The sequence below is a fragment of the Panthera pardus genome, unplaced genomic scaffold (genome assembly GCF_024362965.1).
Source record: "Panthera pardus isolate Hobbes unplaced genomic scaffold, ASM2436296v1 HiC_scaffold_20, whole genome shotgun sequence".
In the NCBI taxonomy this organism is placed as follows: domain Eukaryota; kingdom Metazoa; phylum Chordata; class Mammalia; order Carnivora; family Felidae; genus Panthera; species Panthera pardus.
Window position 1 is genome coordinate 2,982,650 of NW_026526766.1, and position 19,249 is coordinate 3,001,898.

At 51.5% G+C, this 19,249-nt stretch overlaps 2 protein-coding genes and 2 long non-coding RNA genes across 13 annotated transcripts in view; 2 read left to right on the top strand and 2 right to left on the bottom strand.

Annotated features, from left to right (window-relative positions):
* Positions 1 to 1,120: 1,120 nt before the first annotated feature.
* LOC109275535 (uncharacterized) lies at positions 1,121 to 3,147 on the bottom strand. Its single transcript, XR_002084222.2, has 2 exons — positions 2,981 to 3,147; positions 1,121 to 2,637 (listed from the first exon to the last, which is right to left on the bottom strand). It is a non-coding gene; the product is annotated as an uncharacterized LOC109275535 (long non-coding RNA).
* A 122-nt stretch (positions 3,148 to 3,269) lies between these two features.
* On the top strand, positions 3,270 to 8,358 carry CKS2 (CDC28 protein kinase regulatory subunit 2). The gene is made up of 3 exons (XM_019463780.2): positions 3,270 to 3,453; positions 6,616 to 6,743; positions 8,026 to 8,358. The coding sequence occupies exons 1-3, from the start codon at positions 3,395 to 3,397 to the stop codon at positions 8,076 to 8,078; spliced, it is 240 nt and encodes a 79-aa protein (XP_019319325.1). The 5' UTR covers positions 3,270 to 3,394; the 3' UTR covers positions 8,079 to 8,358.
* Positions 8,359 to 8,923: 565 nt separating this feature from the next.
* On the bottom strand, positions 8,924 to 9,670 carry LOC109275534 (uncharacterized). The gene is made up of 2 exons (XR_002084221.2): positions 9,587 to 9,670; positions 8,924 to 9,208 (listed from the first exon to the last, which is right to left on the bottom strand). It is a non-coding gene; the product is annotated as an uncharacterized LOC109275534 (long non-coding RNA).
* Positions 9,671 to 9,747: 77 nt separating this feature from the next.
* The window catches only part of SECISBP2 (SECIS binding protein 2), a 39,496-nt gene continuing 29,994 nt past the window's right edge, over positions 9,748 to 19,249 (top strand). For 2 of the 10 annotated variants that reach the window (XM_019463777.2, XM_019463779.2), the window contains exons 1-5: positions 9,754 to 9,914; positions 10,753 to 10,898; positions 15,855 to 16,104; positions 16,336 to 16,459; positions 17,891 to 18,120. In XM_019463777.2, coding sequence (XP_019319322.2) covers positions 9,879 to 9,914; positions 10,753 to 10,898; positions 15,855 to 16,104; positions 16,336 to 16,459; positions 17,891 to 18,120 — 786 coding nt within the window. In that variant the 5' untranslated portion in view covers positions 9,754 to 9,878. Of the gene's footprint in view, positions 9,915 to 10,055; positions 10,326 to 10,752; positions 10,899 to 15,854; positions 16,105 to 16,335; positions 16,460 to 16,503; positions 16,678 to 17,890; positions 18,121 to 19,249 lie in introns of those variants that run through there. The other 8 variants (XM_019463772.2, XM_053907731.1, XM_053907730.1 and 5 more) reach the window with 8 other exon arrangements.

A 19,249-nucleotide genomic window follows, 5' to 3' on the forward strand; every position in this document is an offset into this window, starting at 1 on the left:
TACAGATGAGTCCCTAATTCTGACACTGATACGTCTGTATTAAGTGTACAAAAAAGTCTATGTGGATAATCCACCACGGTGTTTAAATCAGTGGTTAAATCTGTGATACAGGATTGTTGAGAAAGGAACGAACAGACACCTTATTTCTTTTAATAAATATTTTTTACTTCTTTAATTGTCAAAGATAAATGGGATAAAACTTCCTAGGAAGAGCGCTTGGGAGTTTGGTGGGAATTGAGAATTACATTCAAAAGTACACGAACACTGAACAGCAGTGGGTGCGGTCGCTGAAGCTGGCATATGCATCTGATGCTTTCTCACGCATAATTATTCACAGAAAAGTCAAGAGGATGATGGAGAGTAAGCATTCAGAGCTCAAACTTGAGCTTTGTTCTATGTGCTGTCGGTCCTGAATGAGGTCATGACCTTGTGCTCGTATTAGTGGAACAGAGAGAAACTCGTATTTTAAATAATATACTTAGTCCTACTTACACACAGACTTGATCATCGGAAGCGTCTTCCACTGATGTGTTGAATAACTGCTTTTCATATAATATGTACATTTAAAATGTCAGCTTGTTTACAACGGGAAATTGGGGTCAAGGCAGGCTTTGTACTTGAACTGCTGTCCTTCATATGATTGATGTGGAGGCCCAGAAGGGACAAAGAAAAAACTGTTCATGCCAACTGTACGGTGCCTTCTAGACGGGCAGTTAATAACTGGAGCAGCCGAAAGGAAGAATGCATTCCCCAGGAGGAAGGCTCTCTTAGCACACTGCCTGGTCTGAATGACTGAATATGGACCGACGGGCTAGTTTCGCCCTTGACCTCTTTGTCACTGTGCTCAGTCCGTGAGCAGGGTACAGTAGCTTCCCTCTTCCTATCAAGCGAAGTCTCTTTCTAACGGGGAGCCCCTGGTGAGGTGGTTCCTTCCACCCCGTCCCCCCACTCCTCCCAGTTACCTTTATCACATCTCATCTGACCTGATCTTGCTGAGAACATCAGCCACCCCACAGTCATCAAAATGCCCAACCTTATCAGCAAGGAGTCCAAGAATCCCTTCCCAGTCTGGCCCAATTCAGTTAGTTTTCTACTGCTGTTTTTACAAATTACAACAAACTTAGTGTCTTAAAACAGCACAAATGTATTATCTGACAGTCACAGAGATCAGAAGTCTGAAATAGGTTTTCCTGGGCTCAAATCAAGGAGTCTGTAGAGCTGTGTTCTTTCTGGGACTTTCGGGGAGAAGCCACCCATTCCTTTTCCAGGCTCAAGGGGCCACCTGCGTTCGTGCCACTCTGACTTCTCCTTCTGGGACAGCTCCTCCTGTGGCCCTCTTGCCTCCCCTGTTAGGACCCTCGTGATACCCCTGGACCAGCCACTATAACGCAGGGTCATCGCACCATCTCAGACAAGGTAACATATCCACAGGTTCCGGGGATCGGGAACATCTCTGGGGCTGTTTTTGTCTATGACATCGATCCTCCCAGATTCACGTCCCATGGCTTTCCTTCCCTTGACCTCTGCATTCTACATTCCCAGCACATACCGGGTTTCCACCTGCAGGTCCCTGACAGTGCACAGTAGTGGTTAAGAGGCCAAACTCTGGAGTCTGACTGTTGGGGTTCAAATCAGGGTCTGCCACTTACTTGCTAAATGGATTTGGACAAGTAGTTATTGGTGTTGTTTTCACCTGGATCTAAATACGATTACAAGGGAAAAGGTAAAGGACACCACAAGGAAGCAGTTACCCAAATCCAGACTGCTTGCTGTTCCGCAGGCACCAATGGCCTGCTTTCTCATTGAAATCTCTATTATAAAGGATGGTGGGTCACCGTGTGCGTGTGGGGGGGGGGGGGGGAAGTGGGGGGTGAGGGATGGATCCAACCAAATTGCATGTTGGGGCCCAGGTCTGGATGTGGAGGTCAAAAGGGAGACAGTCAGGGAAATGTGACTCTAAACCAGCCCTCAGAGGATCATAAGAATTATATAAGTGTAATAGTGGCATGGTGCTAAATATTCTTAAAGTTTTTCTTAAGACCTACCCCATAAATACAGCGATATACTCAAAAGCACCCTTTCAAAGCGAAATGACATTATACCTGGGACTCTCCTTAAAGATGTGCAGGGAAAAAAGGAAGAGGGGAGTACATGAAACAAGATGGCCAGAACATTAACCGCTAAGCTCAGTGACTGGTACCCCGGACGTGATTATACTATTCCACTTTTCCACCTAAAATTTTCCTCAATACGTGTCTGTAAAAATAAATCTCCTAGAAAGCTACTCATTCCTAGGCTGTGCCAGAAAGTCAGAGATCCCCCTGTCCACCTCCCGTGACGGTTTATCACATCTTCACCATCACCGCACCTCATTACCCCCAATTATTCAGGCCTCCAGATGCTCGCCCGGTGCAGGGCACAGGTGGCCCGCAGAGGCGCTGGGCAGGGGGTGGGACCCAGCAGGTGCGGCGTGCAGGTGGGCGGCGGGGGCACCAGCAGGTGCGGGACCGGGTGGGATCCCCGCCCTTCGCCCGCCGATGCTCCTGCTCCAGCGGCGATCCACACCGGTCCCGAAGCGCAGGGCGTGTGCCCGGTGCGGAACGCGAGGCGTCAGTCACCACGAGGTCGCTCTGCCACCTACAGACAGCGGGTTCACGGGTCCGCGTACTTCCTCCGGCGACCTCAGTCTGCCCGACGTGGGCTCCGGACCGCGCCGCCCAGGGCCTGGCCAGGCCCGCCCGCCGCGGGCGCCGTTACCCTCCCTGTCCCGAGGCCAGGCCCGCGGCGGCCGGGAAGCTGGCTCCCCTCCCTCCCCACGCCCGGACTGCCTCACCACCCACGCTTCCAAAGCCCTTCTCGGGCCGCCCAGACTGCGCCTGCGCGAAGGCGGACGCTAGGCGCGCAACCCCACCGCGTTTCGCCAAGCCCCGCGATACCTCACCCCTCGCGCCGACCCGCCCACCCCAACGGCTCGGCGGACCTGGAACGTTCTAAACTTCTGCGCACGCGCTCTGCGGCCTTTAACATCCCGGCTCCGCCCTCCTCGGCCACGCCCCTTTCCTTCGGGGAGCTTTTCGTCCCCACGTCTTGCCAATCATCCACTTCTTCCCTGGAGCGACCTCGCAACAGGTCTCTGATTGGCTCACCATGGGAGCCAACGCCTAGGATGGGGGGGGTGCCGATAGGCTGTGAGCCGGTCTCACCTCCCGGCAGTTTGCGCGAAGCGTGATTGGCTGACGCCTCCGTCCAATCAGCGGTGGGCTGTCGGATTCAAACCGGGAGCGTTCGGCCTGCGGTCGGTTGGTCGCAGTCGAGTCGTTGGCTTGGCCCGACGTGGACGTGTGGTCCTGCTGCGCCCGCTCTTCGAGCCCCGTCGCTCCCGCCCGCCCGCAGGATGGCTCACAAGCAGATCTACTACTCGGACAAGTACTTCGACGAGCATTACGAGTACCGGTGAGGGGCCAGCCGGCCGGGCTCTGGGCGGAACCGAAGTCGGGGTCGCAGCGCGGCGGCCGGGGTTCGGGTCGGGGCCCGAGGTCGGAGGTTGGGTCGGGCCGGGGTTGAAGGACGGGGGGCCGGGGTCGAGGCCGGGTCGCCCCCGCCCGGGCGGGCGCGTGCGGCCCGCCGGCCTCCGCCCTTTGTTCGCGGAGGCGAGGAGGCCAAGCGGGCCAGGGGGCGAGCCGCCTGGCTGGGGTGTCGGGGTTCGGCGGACCGGGGCAGGCGGCGGGGCGCCTACCCCTCCCTCTAGTCAAGGCCGTGTCCCGCGGCCTCGGTGTGCCGGCCAGGGGCCCTTCGGCTCCCTAGTCGCCGTGAGACGCGCCCGGACTCCCCCCCCCCCCCCCCCCCCCCCCCCCGGCGGTGGGACAAGCAGCGAGGACGCGGCGGCTGGGAGGCGCTCGGCACTTCCGGCCGTGGCCGTGCGGGGGGCCGGCACCCTCCGGGCGGGGCTCGGGGGCGGGGCTCGAGGGGGCCCCGCGGCGGCTGGCCTCGAGTCGGTGTTTCTCCGCTCTCCTGGGTCTTAGAAATGTGTTTTCTGGGGAAAAACGGGGCGTGTTTCTGGGCAGCTCTACCGATTAGTCGTTCCTGCCCCGGCTAGAAAATGCGGTTTTCTTGCCACACTTCGATTTGAAGTCTGCCCGCCCAGTTTTGTAGAGGAAGAGCACAGACACGGTTCTCCCGTGGTGCGTGGGCCTAACGTGCAGTGACGCGCTGCGGGCGTCCGACGGCGGGCAGTCGAGGCTGGGACGGGGCGTCCTGCACCAGGGGGCCCCAAGTGGGGAAGGTACTTTCCGGGACTCGGGGCGGTACTTCCGCCCTTGGTTTCCGGACCCCGGCGCAGTTAGGGAGGAGCACCGCGCAAGGTAGACCCCCCCCCCCCCCCCGCCGCCCCCCCAGGCTCGTAGCCCAGTTAGCCGAGCGGTTCGTGGTGGGAGAGCGCAGCGGGAAATCGGGTCTGTTGGGTGTTTGGTTTGTGCTGTAGGTTCAGACGTGGTTTTTGCTAGTTTCCTTATGCTGAGGCTCCCCTGCGCCTGGACTTGCAGACCAGGTCCTGTCGGCAGTCGGCCGTCCGCCCTCCTCGGCCGTGTCTTGCTCCTCAGAGCCTCCCGCGTACCTGGCCTTGGCCTCTGCCCACGCGCCCGCGGCCGGGAAGGGAACGTTGGCTTTCGGCAGTGTTTTCTCGCACGGAGTTGGGAAGCGTCCCTGTGCAGTCAGCCGCGGTTCTCTCGGTGGAGCTGCTTCCACCGCCCGATGTTACCCGGCCGGAAACAGCCTGTTCCCGCGGTTGTGACTCGGGCCCGGTCAGCGGGGACGCAATTCCGTGGTTGTGCGTAGCGTGGCTACATTGCACTTCTCTGGGAGAAATGTAACAGCCGTTGCTGTAGAAGGCGGAGACGACATTTGTAGAGCCTCGAACGTGTCTGTCAAGGCAGCATTTCGAGGTAACACAAAATACACGTTTATTGGCTGGCTGTACTAGCAGGAAGGCTTCGGGTCGAAGGTTGGCTATCAGTAAGTATGAGGGCCTCATGTTACATGTGGGTTTTCAACCGCGCAGGGGGTCAGGGCCCGCGACCCCGTGTTGTTCAGGGGTCAACTGTAGTTCACTGGCACTGGTAAAAAGGGCATAATTGGATTCAGCAGCCTCATGGCAGGCCTGGCAACATAGTTGTTTTGAGGCTCATTTCTTTTTTGTAAATAATACGAAGCGGGTATTTAATTCACCAGTCACAGACTTAAGTTGATGACTGAGTGCTAATGGGCTGTGGGTTCCGTTTTCTCCCGTGCGGAAAAGGGTCACTGACCAGACTGCACCTTTCTCACCCCACCTGGCCACCGGACTCAGGTGGTAGATATTTTACACAGGCCAAGAAACGTGGTTATGGATGATTGTGCAACTTTACTGCTACTGGGAATGGTGATTTATAAAGATTTTTTTACTGTAATTAAGCAGGGTGCACATTTGTTCTTAAGTTGTATGAAGTTACAATTACGTTCTTGATGGTTTGACATTGGAGAGTATTGCAAGCCTTCCTGAAAAAACTTAGTAAGTTTTGGATATAGGTCATCTGGATAGAAATCTGTAACTTATGGAAAACTGAAGGTCATTGTGTAAGGTTGTCAGGTACATGTATATGTGGGACTTGGGTTTGTTTTTGATTTGGATTTGGAAAAAACTTCTAGGGTACATAAGGACTTGTGTGTACTGCAAATCTATAATGTTGAGTAGTGGGAAACCCAAATTAACAAATTAGTTTTTTTCCCTCTTCTGTAAAAGGCTGCATGGGTCTGGGACGACCATTCTACAGTCAGAAACCATCTCCAATTTACAAGGCATCTGTGGTCTTAGATGGCTTCTCTTGGCTCCCTGATCACATCAGTCGGCTTCATAACCAACAGGAAAGAACAAGGAAGAGAGTTGGGCACGTTCTTCCCTTTTGAAGACAGTTTCCATCAGTGGCATATTTTCTCCTTACACCCTATTGGCCAGGATTTAAGTCATCAGAGGTAGCTGTAGGGCTGGTTGGGACGTTTTGGAGAACCATGAGCCTGATTTCAGGTATGGGGCTTCTGTTCCTGAAGAACACAGGGACAGGTAGCAAGCAGTCTCTTGGAGAAGAAAAGAGGAGTCCTAAAAAAATGTCTTCTGCTTTTCGACCATATATTCTTCTCTCCCTATTTTGATTTTTTTTTTTTTTTCAACGTTTTTTATTTATTTTTGGGACAGAGAGAGACAGAGCATGAACGGGGGAGGGGCAGAGAGAGAGGGAGACACAGAATCGGAAACAGGCTCCAGGCTCCGAGCCATCAGCCCAGAGCCCGACGCGGGGCTCGAACTCACGGACCGCGAGATCGTGACCCGGCTGAAGTCGGACGCCTAACCGACTGCGCCACCCAGGCGCCCCTCTTCTCTCCCTATTTTGAACACAGGCCATCAAAAATCAGAATTAGAGATATTAGGTTGTTCTGAAGATTGATGCCAACAATAACATAACAAGAGTTGCTTGAAAAATCTTTATTTTGAACTCAGATTTTGAGTATCCTGAAAATGTATTTCTAAAGTGCTCATAATTGTAGGAAAGGTGTATTTACTAATTCTTGGCTGTGTCTTAACAGGCATGTCATGCTACCCAGAGAACTTTCCAAACAAGTACCAAAAACCCATCTGATGTCTGAAGAGGAGTGGAGGAGACTCGGTGTCCAGCAGAGTCTAGGCTGGGTCCACTACATGATTCATGAGCCGGGTAAGTTCTGCCATTTAGGAAGGCATTAACTGAGATAAAATAGTAGGGTTGCACTTGTTGAAAATTGTTTAGTAATATTTGATACTGAGTGATAATCCCAAAGTAACCAGTAAGTTTGAATGGCCGATTGCTTTCCTCCCTAGAAAGAATTTCCATTTTATAAAGTACATAATACATGAGTGAAAGTAACACGTTATTCTACCTGCAAAAAGATAAGGAGTAGAAGCATAGGCAATTCTGTTTTATTTTAAAATGTCTTTTTTTTAATGTGTTGTTATTAATAGTATCTAATTTTGCCAGGAGTATATTTATAATTCTGGTGTTCCCTCCCACCCCTGCCTTTGAAAACGAGGAACTTATTTTAAGATACTTTAAAGTGTCCTCAAATTCTATGCGTAGAAGTTAATGCCATTGGAAGTGATTTTGATGTGTCTTTTTGTTTAGCCTTCTAGTAAGGGATAATTGTTATCTACCACATTAAGATGAAATTAGATAACGTAGTGAACCGTGCTATGTGTGTGGTGCATTATGAGTGTTTGTGTTGATGTGTGGGGTTTTCCAGATACGAGATGGTAAAGTAAAACTTGTGGGGCTAAATTCTACCTTTGTGTTACTAATAAATCTAACTTAAACAACTTCTAATGCTTTCGACAAAATTTGAAGGCATGCTATAGCAGCTGAATTAGGTGAAACTGGGGCAGTCTTGTTTTCTGCTTGTTGAAGAAAATCCGCAGTAGCAGCATCAGAAACGGAATTAAAACTTTCTTAGGATTGGGGCATTTAATCGTATCCCAGTTCAAAAGCTCTTTCTCCAGCTAATACCAGAGCAACTGGGGAACTATGGAACCCGGGGCCCCCACTTACAAAGAAACAACCTTTGGGAATGGGCCCCAGGGATCTGTACTTTCTACAGGCCGGTGGGTTTTGATTATGGTATTCGGTGTCTTTTTCCCATGAAGAGAGGTAACCTTTCTCTTTTCCACCGGAATGGAGATTCTAAAGGTAGAAACCATTTTCCCCAAAGTGATTTCTCTACTTAGTTAGCATCTCTTTCTCCAGGGTAGGTAAAATTAAAAAAACATGGAGGGGAATATTGTCATTATCAGCTTGTTTTCTGTTTACAGTTGACAGTGACTTGAAGCAAAATGTATTTTGGATACTTCAATAAGGAACAGTTGATCATGGATTGATTTTATTTTGGTTCAATTCAGAATTTGAATTTCGGATTTAGTGAATGAAAATTTATCGTATTAAGATTATATAAAATATTTTGTTTCCACAGAACCACATATTCTTCTCTTTAGACGACCTCTTCCAAAAGAACAACAAAAATGAAGTATATCTGGGGATCGTCAATTAAATCTTTTTCAAATTTAATGTATATGTGTATATAAGGTAGTATTCAGTGAATACTTGAAAAATGTACAAATCGTTCATCCATACCTGTGCATAAGCTGTATTCTTCACAGCAACAGAGCTCAGTTAAATGCAACTGCAAGTAGGTTACTGTAAGGTATTCAAGATAAATTTCTTCTAGTCAGTTTTTCTCTTAATATAAGTGCCTGTTTGACTTTGCCTGTTATTTTTGTTAAATAAAGTTTATATGTTGCATTTATTTACTGGGGTTTGTTTATTTAAAACAATTTTTGTTTTAATGTTTATTCAGTCATTTTGAGAGAGAGTGCCAATGGGGGAGGGACAGAGAGAATCCCAAGCAGGCTCCTGGCTGTCAGGGGGGAGGGGCTGGGGGAGGGAGGCTTGATCTCATGAACCTTGAATCATGACTTGAGTAGAGATCAAGAGTCAGGCTTAACTGAGCCACCCAGGTGCCCCAAGGGGTTTTTCTTAAGGTTAATTGGTGTCTACTGAGGTGGTTAGATGATTTCAGTTTTACAATGTTGGTCTGGAGGAGATAAATGTAAAGAAATATTAAATGGGTTTAAAAAGGCTTGGTTTGATGAGGGTACCATGAGTTCACTTAAAAAGCAGGACTAAGTTTCATAGAGACATTAGATTTCACTGCTCTGCTGTTAGTTTAGTTCCTGGAGAACGGTCCAGTGTGTCTAAGAACTGTCACATCTGGTGGCCTTAAGGGAAACCACTGAATCCTATTCGGCTCCATTTACCAAGTAGGCGTAATGCTCCCCAGAAAATATCACCGCAGTTTTAAAGTTGAAAGGCACTGTGAAACACCTTTTATTCCATATACATGTTGTGTCTGTCAAATTGCCTTTAGCCGCTACGGTACTCTGGGGTGGATGCAAACACAGACTGTCTTTGCTGTGCTGGGGAACACTTTCAGATGACGGTCTGGTGGTCCCTCCTCTGCTCCTCTGTCTTCATACCTGGATGAGGACTGTAAATCCTACCAGTGGTGCTGAGCAGCAGCCTAGAACTCATTTCTGCCCCTGGGGGCCCAGGGTTAGCAAGCAAGATGACAGAATTGCTGTGTGAGCCTTGTTGCCCTGTGGGTAAGCCAAACAGTACAGTACAGAGTGAGAGGGGACACCGGCCTCCGCCTCCAGCAGTGGTGGCTGCCAGTTCCTAGGCCCAAACCTGGTGAACCTAGCCGTCCCCATTTCCCGCCTTAAATTCCTGTTGGTCCGCGAACCCAAGCGTCCATACTGGGGGCAGCAAACCTGCGGCTTGGCTCCTAATTAACCCCTACTGGCCAGATAGCCCGCGGGGGCGGGGGGGGGGGAGGGGGGGTGCCCAACCCAACCCCCAGGCCGCCCGCGCCCGCCACGGCCACACCACGCCACTTTCCCTGACTCCTTTCCCCGCGGTCATTGGCTGTCCGCCGGAAGGGACGCGGCAGCCGTGAATTGATTTTCCGTGCTCACTTCCGGGGCGCTGGAAGTCCGTGCTTTCCTCGGCCCCACACACCACGTGGTACGCGGCCCCTTCCCCCGCCTCCGGTGTCCCCCGCCCCGCCCCACGCGGGCCCTGCGCGGCCGCCTCCCTGCGCACTTCCGGCCGGGAGCGGGGCGGGGCCGGGCGCGTTTCTGTGACGCACTTCCCGGCGTCCTCTCCGAAGGCGGAAAAGCGGGGAGGAGGAGCGCAGCGCGTCCGTGCCACCAGCCGACGGGCCCGGCTGCTGGCCTCCAGGGCAGGGTCTCCCCCGAGCCGTGCGCCATGGCGTCGGAGGGGCCGCGGGAGCCCGCGGGCGAGGTGAGGACGGCGCCCCGCACTGGGGCGGCGGGGCGGCCTCCTAAGCGGGGGAGGACGCGGCCCCTGGAGGGAGGCCGTCCGGGTGCCCGGGGGAGGCGACCCCGCGCCGCCTCGCCGCGCTCGTGGAGGGGAGCGGCCGGCTTCCAGTAGCGGTGCGAACGTGTGCCGGAGCGGTAGCCGCCGCCGGCCCGCCGCGAAGGGAAGAGTGTGCTTTGTAAGCGCGGCCGCGGAAGTCAATGTTAGTGCGCTTCAAGAAACCGAAAGAGCGGCTTTTACGTCCACGTCCCAAGGGTGTGGGACGCTAGGACGATTTCTAGCAAAGCCTGCCTCTGCGTCCCCACAAGACAGCTCTTAATGGTTCGCCGAGCGAAAAGCAACGGGTTTATGTAACTTTTGAGACATTCGGTGGAGGTAAACTTGCGCGGTGCGTTTGTGTTTCCGTTGGCCGCTGGCGGGCGGTTGTGGGTTCTCCCGGACTCAGGCGGAGAGAGGTCGGAATCCCCGCACTGCGGGTGGGAGCGAAGGGGGCGCTGTCAGTTGTCCTCACTACGTGTTCTGGATGGGATTTTATTTCCGCTCTCACTGCCTGCGCTCCCCGCCCTTTGTAATATTTGGTAGAATACTTTTTTTTTTTAATATAAAAAGCGTTGGGGGAGAAGTTGTTAGCGAACAAATTATTATTTTTATGAGCGCGAGGTATTTGAACAACGGACGGTACTGGGATTAGCGTTTCTGGGGCTGCTAGAAGCGAGCCGCTTTCTTGGGTTTTTTTGGTTCACGTTTGGCTTGCCTCAGAATGTCTGTAGTTAACCACCCCTCCCCCTTTTTTTCCCCTCAGGGCATCAAGTTGTCAGCAGATGTCAAACCGTTTGTCCCCAAGTTTGCTGGGCTCAATGTGGTGTGGTCAGAGTCTTCGGAAGCTCGTGTGTTCCCTAGCTGTGCAGCCCCGTATTATCCGTGTGCTCAGGAGCTGCCGGGGCCTGAGTACGTACCCTTCTCAATGTCTTGTGGTACCTGGGGACCCAATGGAGGGAGGTTAGACTTCGAAATATACCGCACCTAACCTGTTTAAAGTTCTCGAAAGACTGGAGGATGCTCTTCAGCCGAGAAGGGTCTGAGCCAGTGGCACCACCTAACTGTGCCCTGCATCAAGACGGAAACCTCAACTCTCCCTTCCTTTCTCCACACTCATGCCATCATTTGGGGCAAAGAAAGTATGGGGATTGCGTTGCATTCGTTAGTAGGAAACTTAATTTCAGGGATCATTTGTGCATAGGGTTTGAAACTATATCGGGTATCTGATGGGAGAGGGAATGGGCGGCAGACAAAAGCCCAGACAAAGAAGCCTGCTCTTTGGGTTTAGAGTTTAACATTTTATTTTATTTATTTATTTTTTTTTTTTTAATTTTTTTTTCAACGTTTTTTATTTATTTTTGGGACAGAGAGAGACAGAGCATGAACGGGGGAGGGGCAGAGAGAGAGGGAGACACAGAATCGGAAACAGGCTCCAGGCTCCGAGCCATCAGCCCAGAGCCCGACTCGGGGCTCGAACTCATGGACCGCGACATCGTGACCTGGCTGAAGTCGGACGCTTAACCGACTGTGCCACCCAGGTGCCCCTAGAGTTTAACATTTTAAAATCATGCTTGGGGAGGAGTGGGGACTCTCAAACATGGCTGCTGCTTTGTGTGGATAGTACTTTGGAAATTGTTGAGTTTTGCTTGAACCATTTTTCTTTGTAAGCGTCCTGGGGAGAAGGATTCTTCGAGTTTGGGTTATAAAATTCTTCTACGTTTGAGTTGAAAGGAGGCTTATGTTGTTTTTTAAGTTTTCCTTTTCCTTCTTGAGATTTCATTCTTTAGGTATTTAGAAAATACCTAAAGATTTCTGTTATTAGCTGAGTTTAGAAAAATATGTATTAAACGTTTTGTGTTGTTCTGTAGAGTACTTGTAGATTTTACTTGCAAGGTATGCATCCCCTTTATGTGAGAATTGTCTTTACACTCCTTTAATGTGGGTCATACTTGTTTCTTTTCCATGTCTGCATAGTATGATTGAAAATAGTTTAAACTTCATATAAATTCTACAGTGGTATTCCCAAAGATGAAAATTGGAATAAATAATAAAATTATCAAGTTGTCTGATGTACTTAGGTTGTGTTTTTTTTAACGTTTATTTTTGACAGAGACAGTATGAGCGGGGGAGGGGCAGAGAGAGAGGGAGACACAGAATCCGAAGCAGGCTCCAGGCTGTGAGGTGTCAGCACAGAGCCCGACGCGGGGCTCGAACTCACAGGCTGCGAGATCATGACCTGAGCCGAAGTCGGACTCTCAACCGACTGAGCCACCCAGGCGCCCCTAGGTTGTATTTTTTTGACAGAGTTGGAGGTTCTACCTGTATGTGCTAGGGTAGGAATACCCAGGTTTTCCGTTGTAATTTCATCCTTTGTAAAGGGAAGGTTGGCATGGATCACGTTTGAGCTGTTCCATACCTTAGGTGGTTCACAAGATAAAGTAGGAGATATATTTCACTCAGTGGCAAGGATTCGAAGCCATGTACTGGGTGGGATTCCAGTTACCCAAAATAAAGGTGGAAAACATTCCTGCAGCTAAAGTAATGTTCTGGCAGTGGCATGAATGGAGATGAAATTGAGGCTTATAGGATTGCTAAGTTTAAAAATGAAGTTTCTTAATATCTTGTCCTTTTTTAGCTTTGATTTTTTTTTTTTTTTAAGTTCTTTATAAGCAAGGAAAAGATTGGCTGACAGTATTCCTTCCTGAGAAAAAAACAAGGACAAAGGCACGAAAGCAGAGGGGCGGGGTCAGGAAAGACAGGGGCCTTTGAAGGGGACAAAATGGGGATACACATATTTGAGAACTGATTATCTAGTCTGTTCTCATGGAGGTAAGAAGTCTTTGCATGAGCCAGATTTTGTGTAAATGGGGATTTCCTCTGATGAAAATAAGGATAGCATTTTCCATAAGGAACTTGTTTCCATACTCCTGTCCCAACCCATGGGTGGCGGGGAAGTGTAACGTTCTTTCTACACCTGAGAAACCGAGGCTAGAAACATGTGTTCAAAGTTATTCAGGTAGGTAGTGCCCAGACCAGAGTTAGAGTCTGTCCTGACCTGTGCTCATGCATAGTCCCCAAGCTGCTGTGATGTCGGCAAGTGTTGAGCCTTTCAGTGTGTTGCAGTATGCTGTGAGATGTGGGTGCTTTTTCCTTTTTTTTTTTTTAAGTAGGCTCCACACCCTGTGTGGAGTCCATTGAGGGGCTCAAACTCATGATCCTGAGATCAAGACCTGAGATGAGATCAGGAGTCGGATGCTTACCCGGCTGAACCACCCAGGTGCCCCATATGTGGGTGCTTTTAAGTTAAAATCTCTCAGCAGTGAGAACCTGTAGTCCTGGACAGAGTGTGGCTCAGGTCTGTCGGGTGGCTGGAGCGGTGGCTGGAGCCCGACACATCCTGGCCCGGCTGCAGGGACTGGGGGCAAGACTTTGCACGACCATCAAGGACAAAGGAGCAGGTGTAGGGCTTGGGAGAAGCCTGCATGGTTTAGGCAGGAGGTAGGGAACTGTTGGTTGTGTTTTAAATGGTGTTGTTATGCTCACTCCTGGATTCTTGTTCTACTCAGAGGGAGAGGGGTTTGAAGGCTTTGACTGGGTTGCAGGCACCGAAGCTAGAGAAGAAAATACGGGGAGCCCTGCTGCAAGGAGAACAGTCTTCAGTGGTCCGTGTGGGTGTTGGTGGGAGAGAAGCTGTGGTGATTTCTGGCTGAATGCGTGCACAGTGGTGGGGTCTCTCCTGGGGGTGTGGGTGGGAAGAGGGGCTGCTTGGGGACTAGCTGTACAGCTTGGTGCTCCAGTGCCACTTGGGGAAGAGTGAGCCATTCGGTGGGACAGCCTGTAGGTGGGAGAGCAGGGCCTGGAGTTGGCGAGGGTAAGGGCCTGCAGGTGCGGGTGAGGTCTTAGGGGGAAGGAGGACAGGTGTGGGCTCCCAAGTCTGGCTGGAGAGGAGGGAAAGTGCAGGGGAGCACCCTCCATGGACAAGCTTTTGGAAGGTGGGATGGGACCAGTGGAGCTGTTCAAGTGATGTGACAGAGGGCCAGACCCCGAGGATGGCGTGGCAAGGAGGTGACCGGGCTTGCAGGAAGGGTGTCCTGGAGACTCGGGACTGTTGGTAGGGACGGGGCAGGGAGCAGTGGGCAGGGAGCTCAGTGGGGATCGTGTGAGCATGGGGACTGGCGGGGGCAGACCAGCTGTAGAAGCACTGCCAGTGTAAAGGCGGGGGGTGGGATGGGACGGTGGGCGTGAGGGAGGTGTGTTCTGTGGTTTAGGGTCATCTGGGCAGTTTGTGGCAACTGGAGTTTTACACACAAGCCATTTTGAAGCCCCAACAGATGCCGTGGGATGTCTCTGTGACATCTTATTGTGTGGTGCTCTCTGCGCATAGTTGTACTGGGCTTGGATTGGAAGGAAAAATACCAACTTTCTGGTGGGAAGAAAGACCGATGGTGACCTGTGCAAAGTGGGACTAGATTGTGAGCAGAGGCGGGACCCGGACCAAGGTCTCTGGACTCCTGGATGGACATTTTCTGGATGACCACAGCCTTCAAAACCACCGGATCCTGTGTCCCTTTTTCTTCTTTACCTGTTTCATCACTCTTCTCATTTATCCTGTTTTGGGACTTGGGCCGTCATCTTTTTGACTATTTTTTTTGCTGTCAACCCGTCTTCTTTGCCCGTGTTCTCTTCTGAAGAACAGATTCTTCACTTTTATCTGCTCCCTGTTAGATTTTCTGAGCTTCAGATAAAATAAAACGGATTTGCATCTAGAGTTAGCATAGTGGAATGAAGCTTTGAATCTTTTTCTTTGCAGAGAACAGCACTAGACTAGGTGCACAGAGACAGGTACATGAGGAGTAGTTAATTGCTAGAATTAGTGGACGATCTTACAGGGTCTGAGCTTACTATAAAATGTCGTGGGTTCATAGACCGTGATAGCAGGCTGTCCACAGTTAGGTACCGTGTGGGCGTGAATGTAGTGAACATTCTGGTAAGTGTGTAGCAGGTCTAGCCTTGTCACCTGGGCGGTGACTCCCTTCTCCTGCAGCGCAGGCTCCTCCTTGCAGCAGAGCAGAACCCGTGCTTGAACCTTCTGGCCGTTGAACAGCGAGGAGGTGATGCAGGTGTGTCCTCGTCAGCTCTGATTTTCCCGCCTTTCAGTGGCCCCGCACACTCTGGGATTTCACTGATTTTCCACCAGAAAAGTTGCAGCTCTGGGAAGTCACAGACACATCTGGTGCTTATTTGTGGGATTCAGAAGGTCCTGTTTTGTGTCTTAACTCTTCTGCGTAGCATTTCGCCATTGTTCGGCTTTCACTGCAAGGTGGTTGAAACCCCTGGCTGAAAACCACGTTTGCTAAGAGTCAGCGTTAAGTCACATTTCGGCAGCCCGAGCAGATGGGGCGTCTGGTGCCCATGTCGTTGGCAGGGTTGCAGCTCCTGGGCCACCATTTGCCTGCAGGTTCTGGGTGGGGCTGGCAGATGGGTTTGGGCGGCAGGGCCTGTTAGAGGCCCCTCTGCAGGGAGAGTGGTCTGGATGGCCCTGCTGGCCAGCGTGGCTGTGGGAGTCTTGCCCCAGCATTTGACCCCCTGGGAGTGAGGAGCTGGGGCGTCCCTGGGCTTTGCCGGACGTGTGATACAGTCTGGTCACGGATGCCTCAGCGCTGCTGCGAGCACGTAGGACTGGGTCCGCATCTGTCCTTACAGGGCAAGAAAGAAATGCTGGGAGGTTTTATTTGGCTATTACAGATCTTTCAGTGCTAGAACAAATGACCTCAACAGTAGTGAGAAGTTGAAATGTGTCTAGTCCAGAAGTGCTCCTTGGTTTGTGGTACGAAATCTGTCACTGAATTTGCCCTTTTTATCTAGGCAGAAACTCTACACTGAAGATGTGGCCTTTGGAGCTTCAGCTTTTCCACCTCAGTATCTGTCCTCTGAGCTCGCTGTCCATCCGTGCAGCTACTCTCCTTACCCCGTGGAGTCTACACCGCGCGTGTGCCCGGTGCCCGGCGCCCCGTATGCTTACGGCCACCCCGGCTGTTACCGAGCATTTCAGACCGTGAAGCCACGGAGCGAGCAGGTGTGCGCTCTCCCTCAAGGCACAAGAACTGTGTTTAAGGTTCGCAGGTGCCATGGTGTGTCGGCTGCTTGCGCGTTTAAGACACAGAGTTGGTCGATTCTCACGTGATACTTAAGTGTCGCTTATCACTTTTGTGTCTTTAAGAATTGATTTTTGCTTAAGCTTTTTTGAAATGGTTGAGTTGTGAATAGTTACAGATTTGCAATTTTAAGCCTTTTATATGAGGGTAGGTTTCCTTAATTCATGTTAACTTTTTAATTTTTCCTGCAGAAAAAAACGTATGATGAACAAAAGTTTGATAGCAAGAAGGCTGACGGATCTCTGCCATCTGATCTAAAATCAGGTAGAGGCTCACATCCTACTTACATTCTCGCAGATGCTAATTTGAAATCAGGTGGTGGTGACAGACTCTCTGATGTTATATCGTCCTACCCCGTTCGCCCCAGAAACGCCACTGTCCTTTGTACACCGGTTCCTGCGAGCATGCTCGCTGAGAAGAGCAGAGGCCAGTGGGCTCCTGTGGGATCCTGGAGGCCTCTCCCCCTGGGGAAGGACCTGTTGTTGGGGAGGCTCCATGATGTGCCCTTTCCTGTGCAAGAACCCACTTGGCGAGTAGGTGACACCACAGGCCTCGGAACATGTCCTTAAGCAGATTGCAGCCACATCCTCTACTGTGTTTGACCGTGTTCGTTCTTGAAGTCGCTTCTCTACTGTTCATGTGGGACGCTTTTTAGTAGGTGGGAGAGTTTCCTGTTTACATCCCATCGAGAACAGTAGCAGACCTGGGTGGTGTAGTTACCCAGGGGACGTGTCTACTCTGGCCTTGGAAACTGCTGTTCCAGGCTGTGGCCGAAAGTTAGCGATTCTGCGTGGTGCTTTTTCCTGTAAATCATGTACCAGTGCAGTTAAATGGCTTATTTATATAGAGTCAAAGTCTTTTTTTTTTTAAGTTTATTTTGAGAAAGAGACAGCATGAGTAGGGGAAGGGCTGAGAGAGAGAGAGGGAGGGAAGAAGGGAGGAACAGAGAGAGAATCCCAAGCAGGCTCCACGCTGCCAGAGCAGAGTCCGACGCGGGGCTTGAACTCCCCAAACTGTGAGATCGTGACCTGAGCGGAAAACCAAGAGTTGAATGCTCAACTGACGGAGCCACCTGGGCATCCCAAGAGTTAAAGCCTTTGTAGTAGCTTTATTTTGTGGGAACGGTCAACTTCTTTACATGTGTAACTTACTTTACTTGGTATACAGACTTTTCTCTTTGTGTTGACTTTACTCCAAAACCATTTGGCACGTGGGAACGTGAAAGGGAAGTTGAACAGTTAACCGTAATGACTCTGGCCTCATGATTAAATGCAGGGGCTTCGTAGTGTCGCAGCCCACGTTAGGATTCATCTGTTTTGGAAGGAGAAAAATGGGAAAGAGGTTCCAAGTTTAATTTTACTTGCTGTGTTTCAAAATTCCTCTCTAGTGTGGAAGATTTGACACTGAAAAGAAAATTGTTGGCCTCCCTGTAAATTTTCAGAACTCTATAGGTGCAGCATAATTAGATTGAGGGAACTCTCTCATTGGCTTTAGAACTGGGCCCGATGTTTGCGGTGTGCTTTGCTTGTTTCTGCCCGTTGGTCCGGCCAGAGCAGCTGGCCCCTGCGGTCCCTTCCGTTTTCCACCGTCACGCAGGTGGGCAACACTAGCAAAAGCGAGGGCGTTTGGACGGTGCCGTGTCGCTGCCTCAGCCGCAGTAGACTTCCTGCTGTGCAGTTGAAGCGTGCGTGCGGGTCAGCGCACGGCCCCTCCATCTTTACCCCGCTTTTCATTCTGCAAACACAGATGGTTATCACAGACGAACGGACAGGAGATCCAGAATCATCGAGAAAAGTGCATCTGCCTCCAAACCAGAGTTTGAATTTACCAGGATGGATTTTCCTGAACTGCAGGGTCCAGAGAACAGGGAGATTGCAGAGACACGGAAGCAGCCCCGGTGGGGGCCTCTGCGCTCCGCCTCAGCTGACCTCTCTCTCCTGGGAGAGGTGGGGGAACCCGCCGCCGGGACAGCAGAGGTGAGTGCGGGGCCTCCTCTCCGTTCCATTCCTCTTCCCCCGTCGCCCCCGTGTGGCTGTCGCGGGCGGTGGGTCTTGGTGTGCGGGTCGCCAGAGGACCTTCTGTGCGGGCTGCGGCCCCGAGTGCAGCTGCTGTTCTAGAAGAATCCCCTAGTTAGCCGCTCTGTGTTTGCTGCCTGCTGCTGCAGCTGCGCTCGGTTCTGGTGAGCGTCCCGCTGCCCACACGGCTCCTCGAGAGCATCTGCGCCAGCGTGGCATTGGGCAGCTTGCTTAGCGGTACCGACAGAAGTCGTTGTAGTCAAACAGTAGTATCTCGGACCGCAGGGAGTAGCTTCCGATTTTTTCTGGCCTTTGACCCGTACCTCTCGCTGATGAGTCCGCAGACTCTGCAGAATGATGGCTGGAAGTGTGTTTTGTTTGCCGCTTAGTGACTTTAAAATATGCCGTGTTCCACATTCGGTCTCACGGTTTGAGTTCATCCAGGTTCCAGGAAAAACACGATCAGGTCAGTAGTCCCTAAGACGGCTTGTGGCAAATATCTGTTGTGGAGGGCGGGAAGGCCAGGAGAACGGACACCAGGAAGGGGGTGGCTCCCCCGTCCGCTTCCCCCTTGAGTGGAGCGGGCATTCTGCTTCCTCATACGCTCTTGGGTGCCGAGGCGGGCAGAAGAGCCACTGTTCCCCCACGTGGCCCCTGTCCCTGTCGCACCGCGGCGCTTTCCGGTGGCTCAGCCGTGACAGGGAGGGCCGGCTGGCCGCCTCACGTACAAGGCTCTCCGCTTGGTGTGGCCCCGGCTGGGTGTGTGTGATAGCTGAGCGTCCAGGGGCCCCCGTCTGCATCACCGCTGCTCTGTGCGTATCCGAGCCCGTGAGCACTCTAGGAAGTGGGACAGGGCTCCGGGGAGGGCCGCAGTGGGTAGGGTCTGACACGTTCTGCCGTGGTCACCTGCTCCTGCTTGAGCGCTGCGGATCTGGACGAAGTGAGGCACACGTGCTGTGTCAGGACATTTACAGACTCACGGCCTTCTGACGTGTTCACACTCAAATTACATGTGGAGTTTAAAATTTTTCCTTCTAGAAGGAAGATTTTCCTTAGTAGTAGATCTTTAAACACAAGAAAAAAACAATTA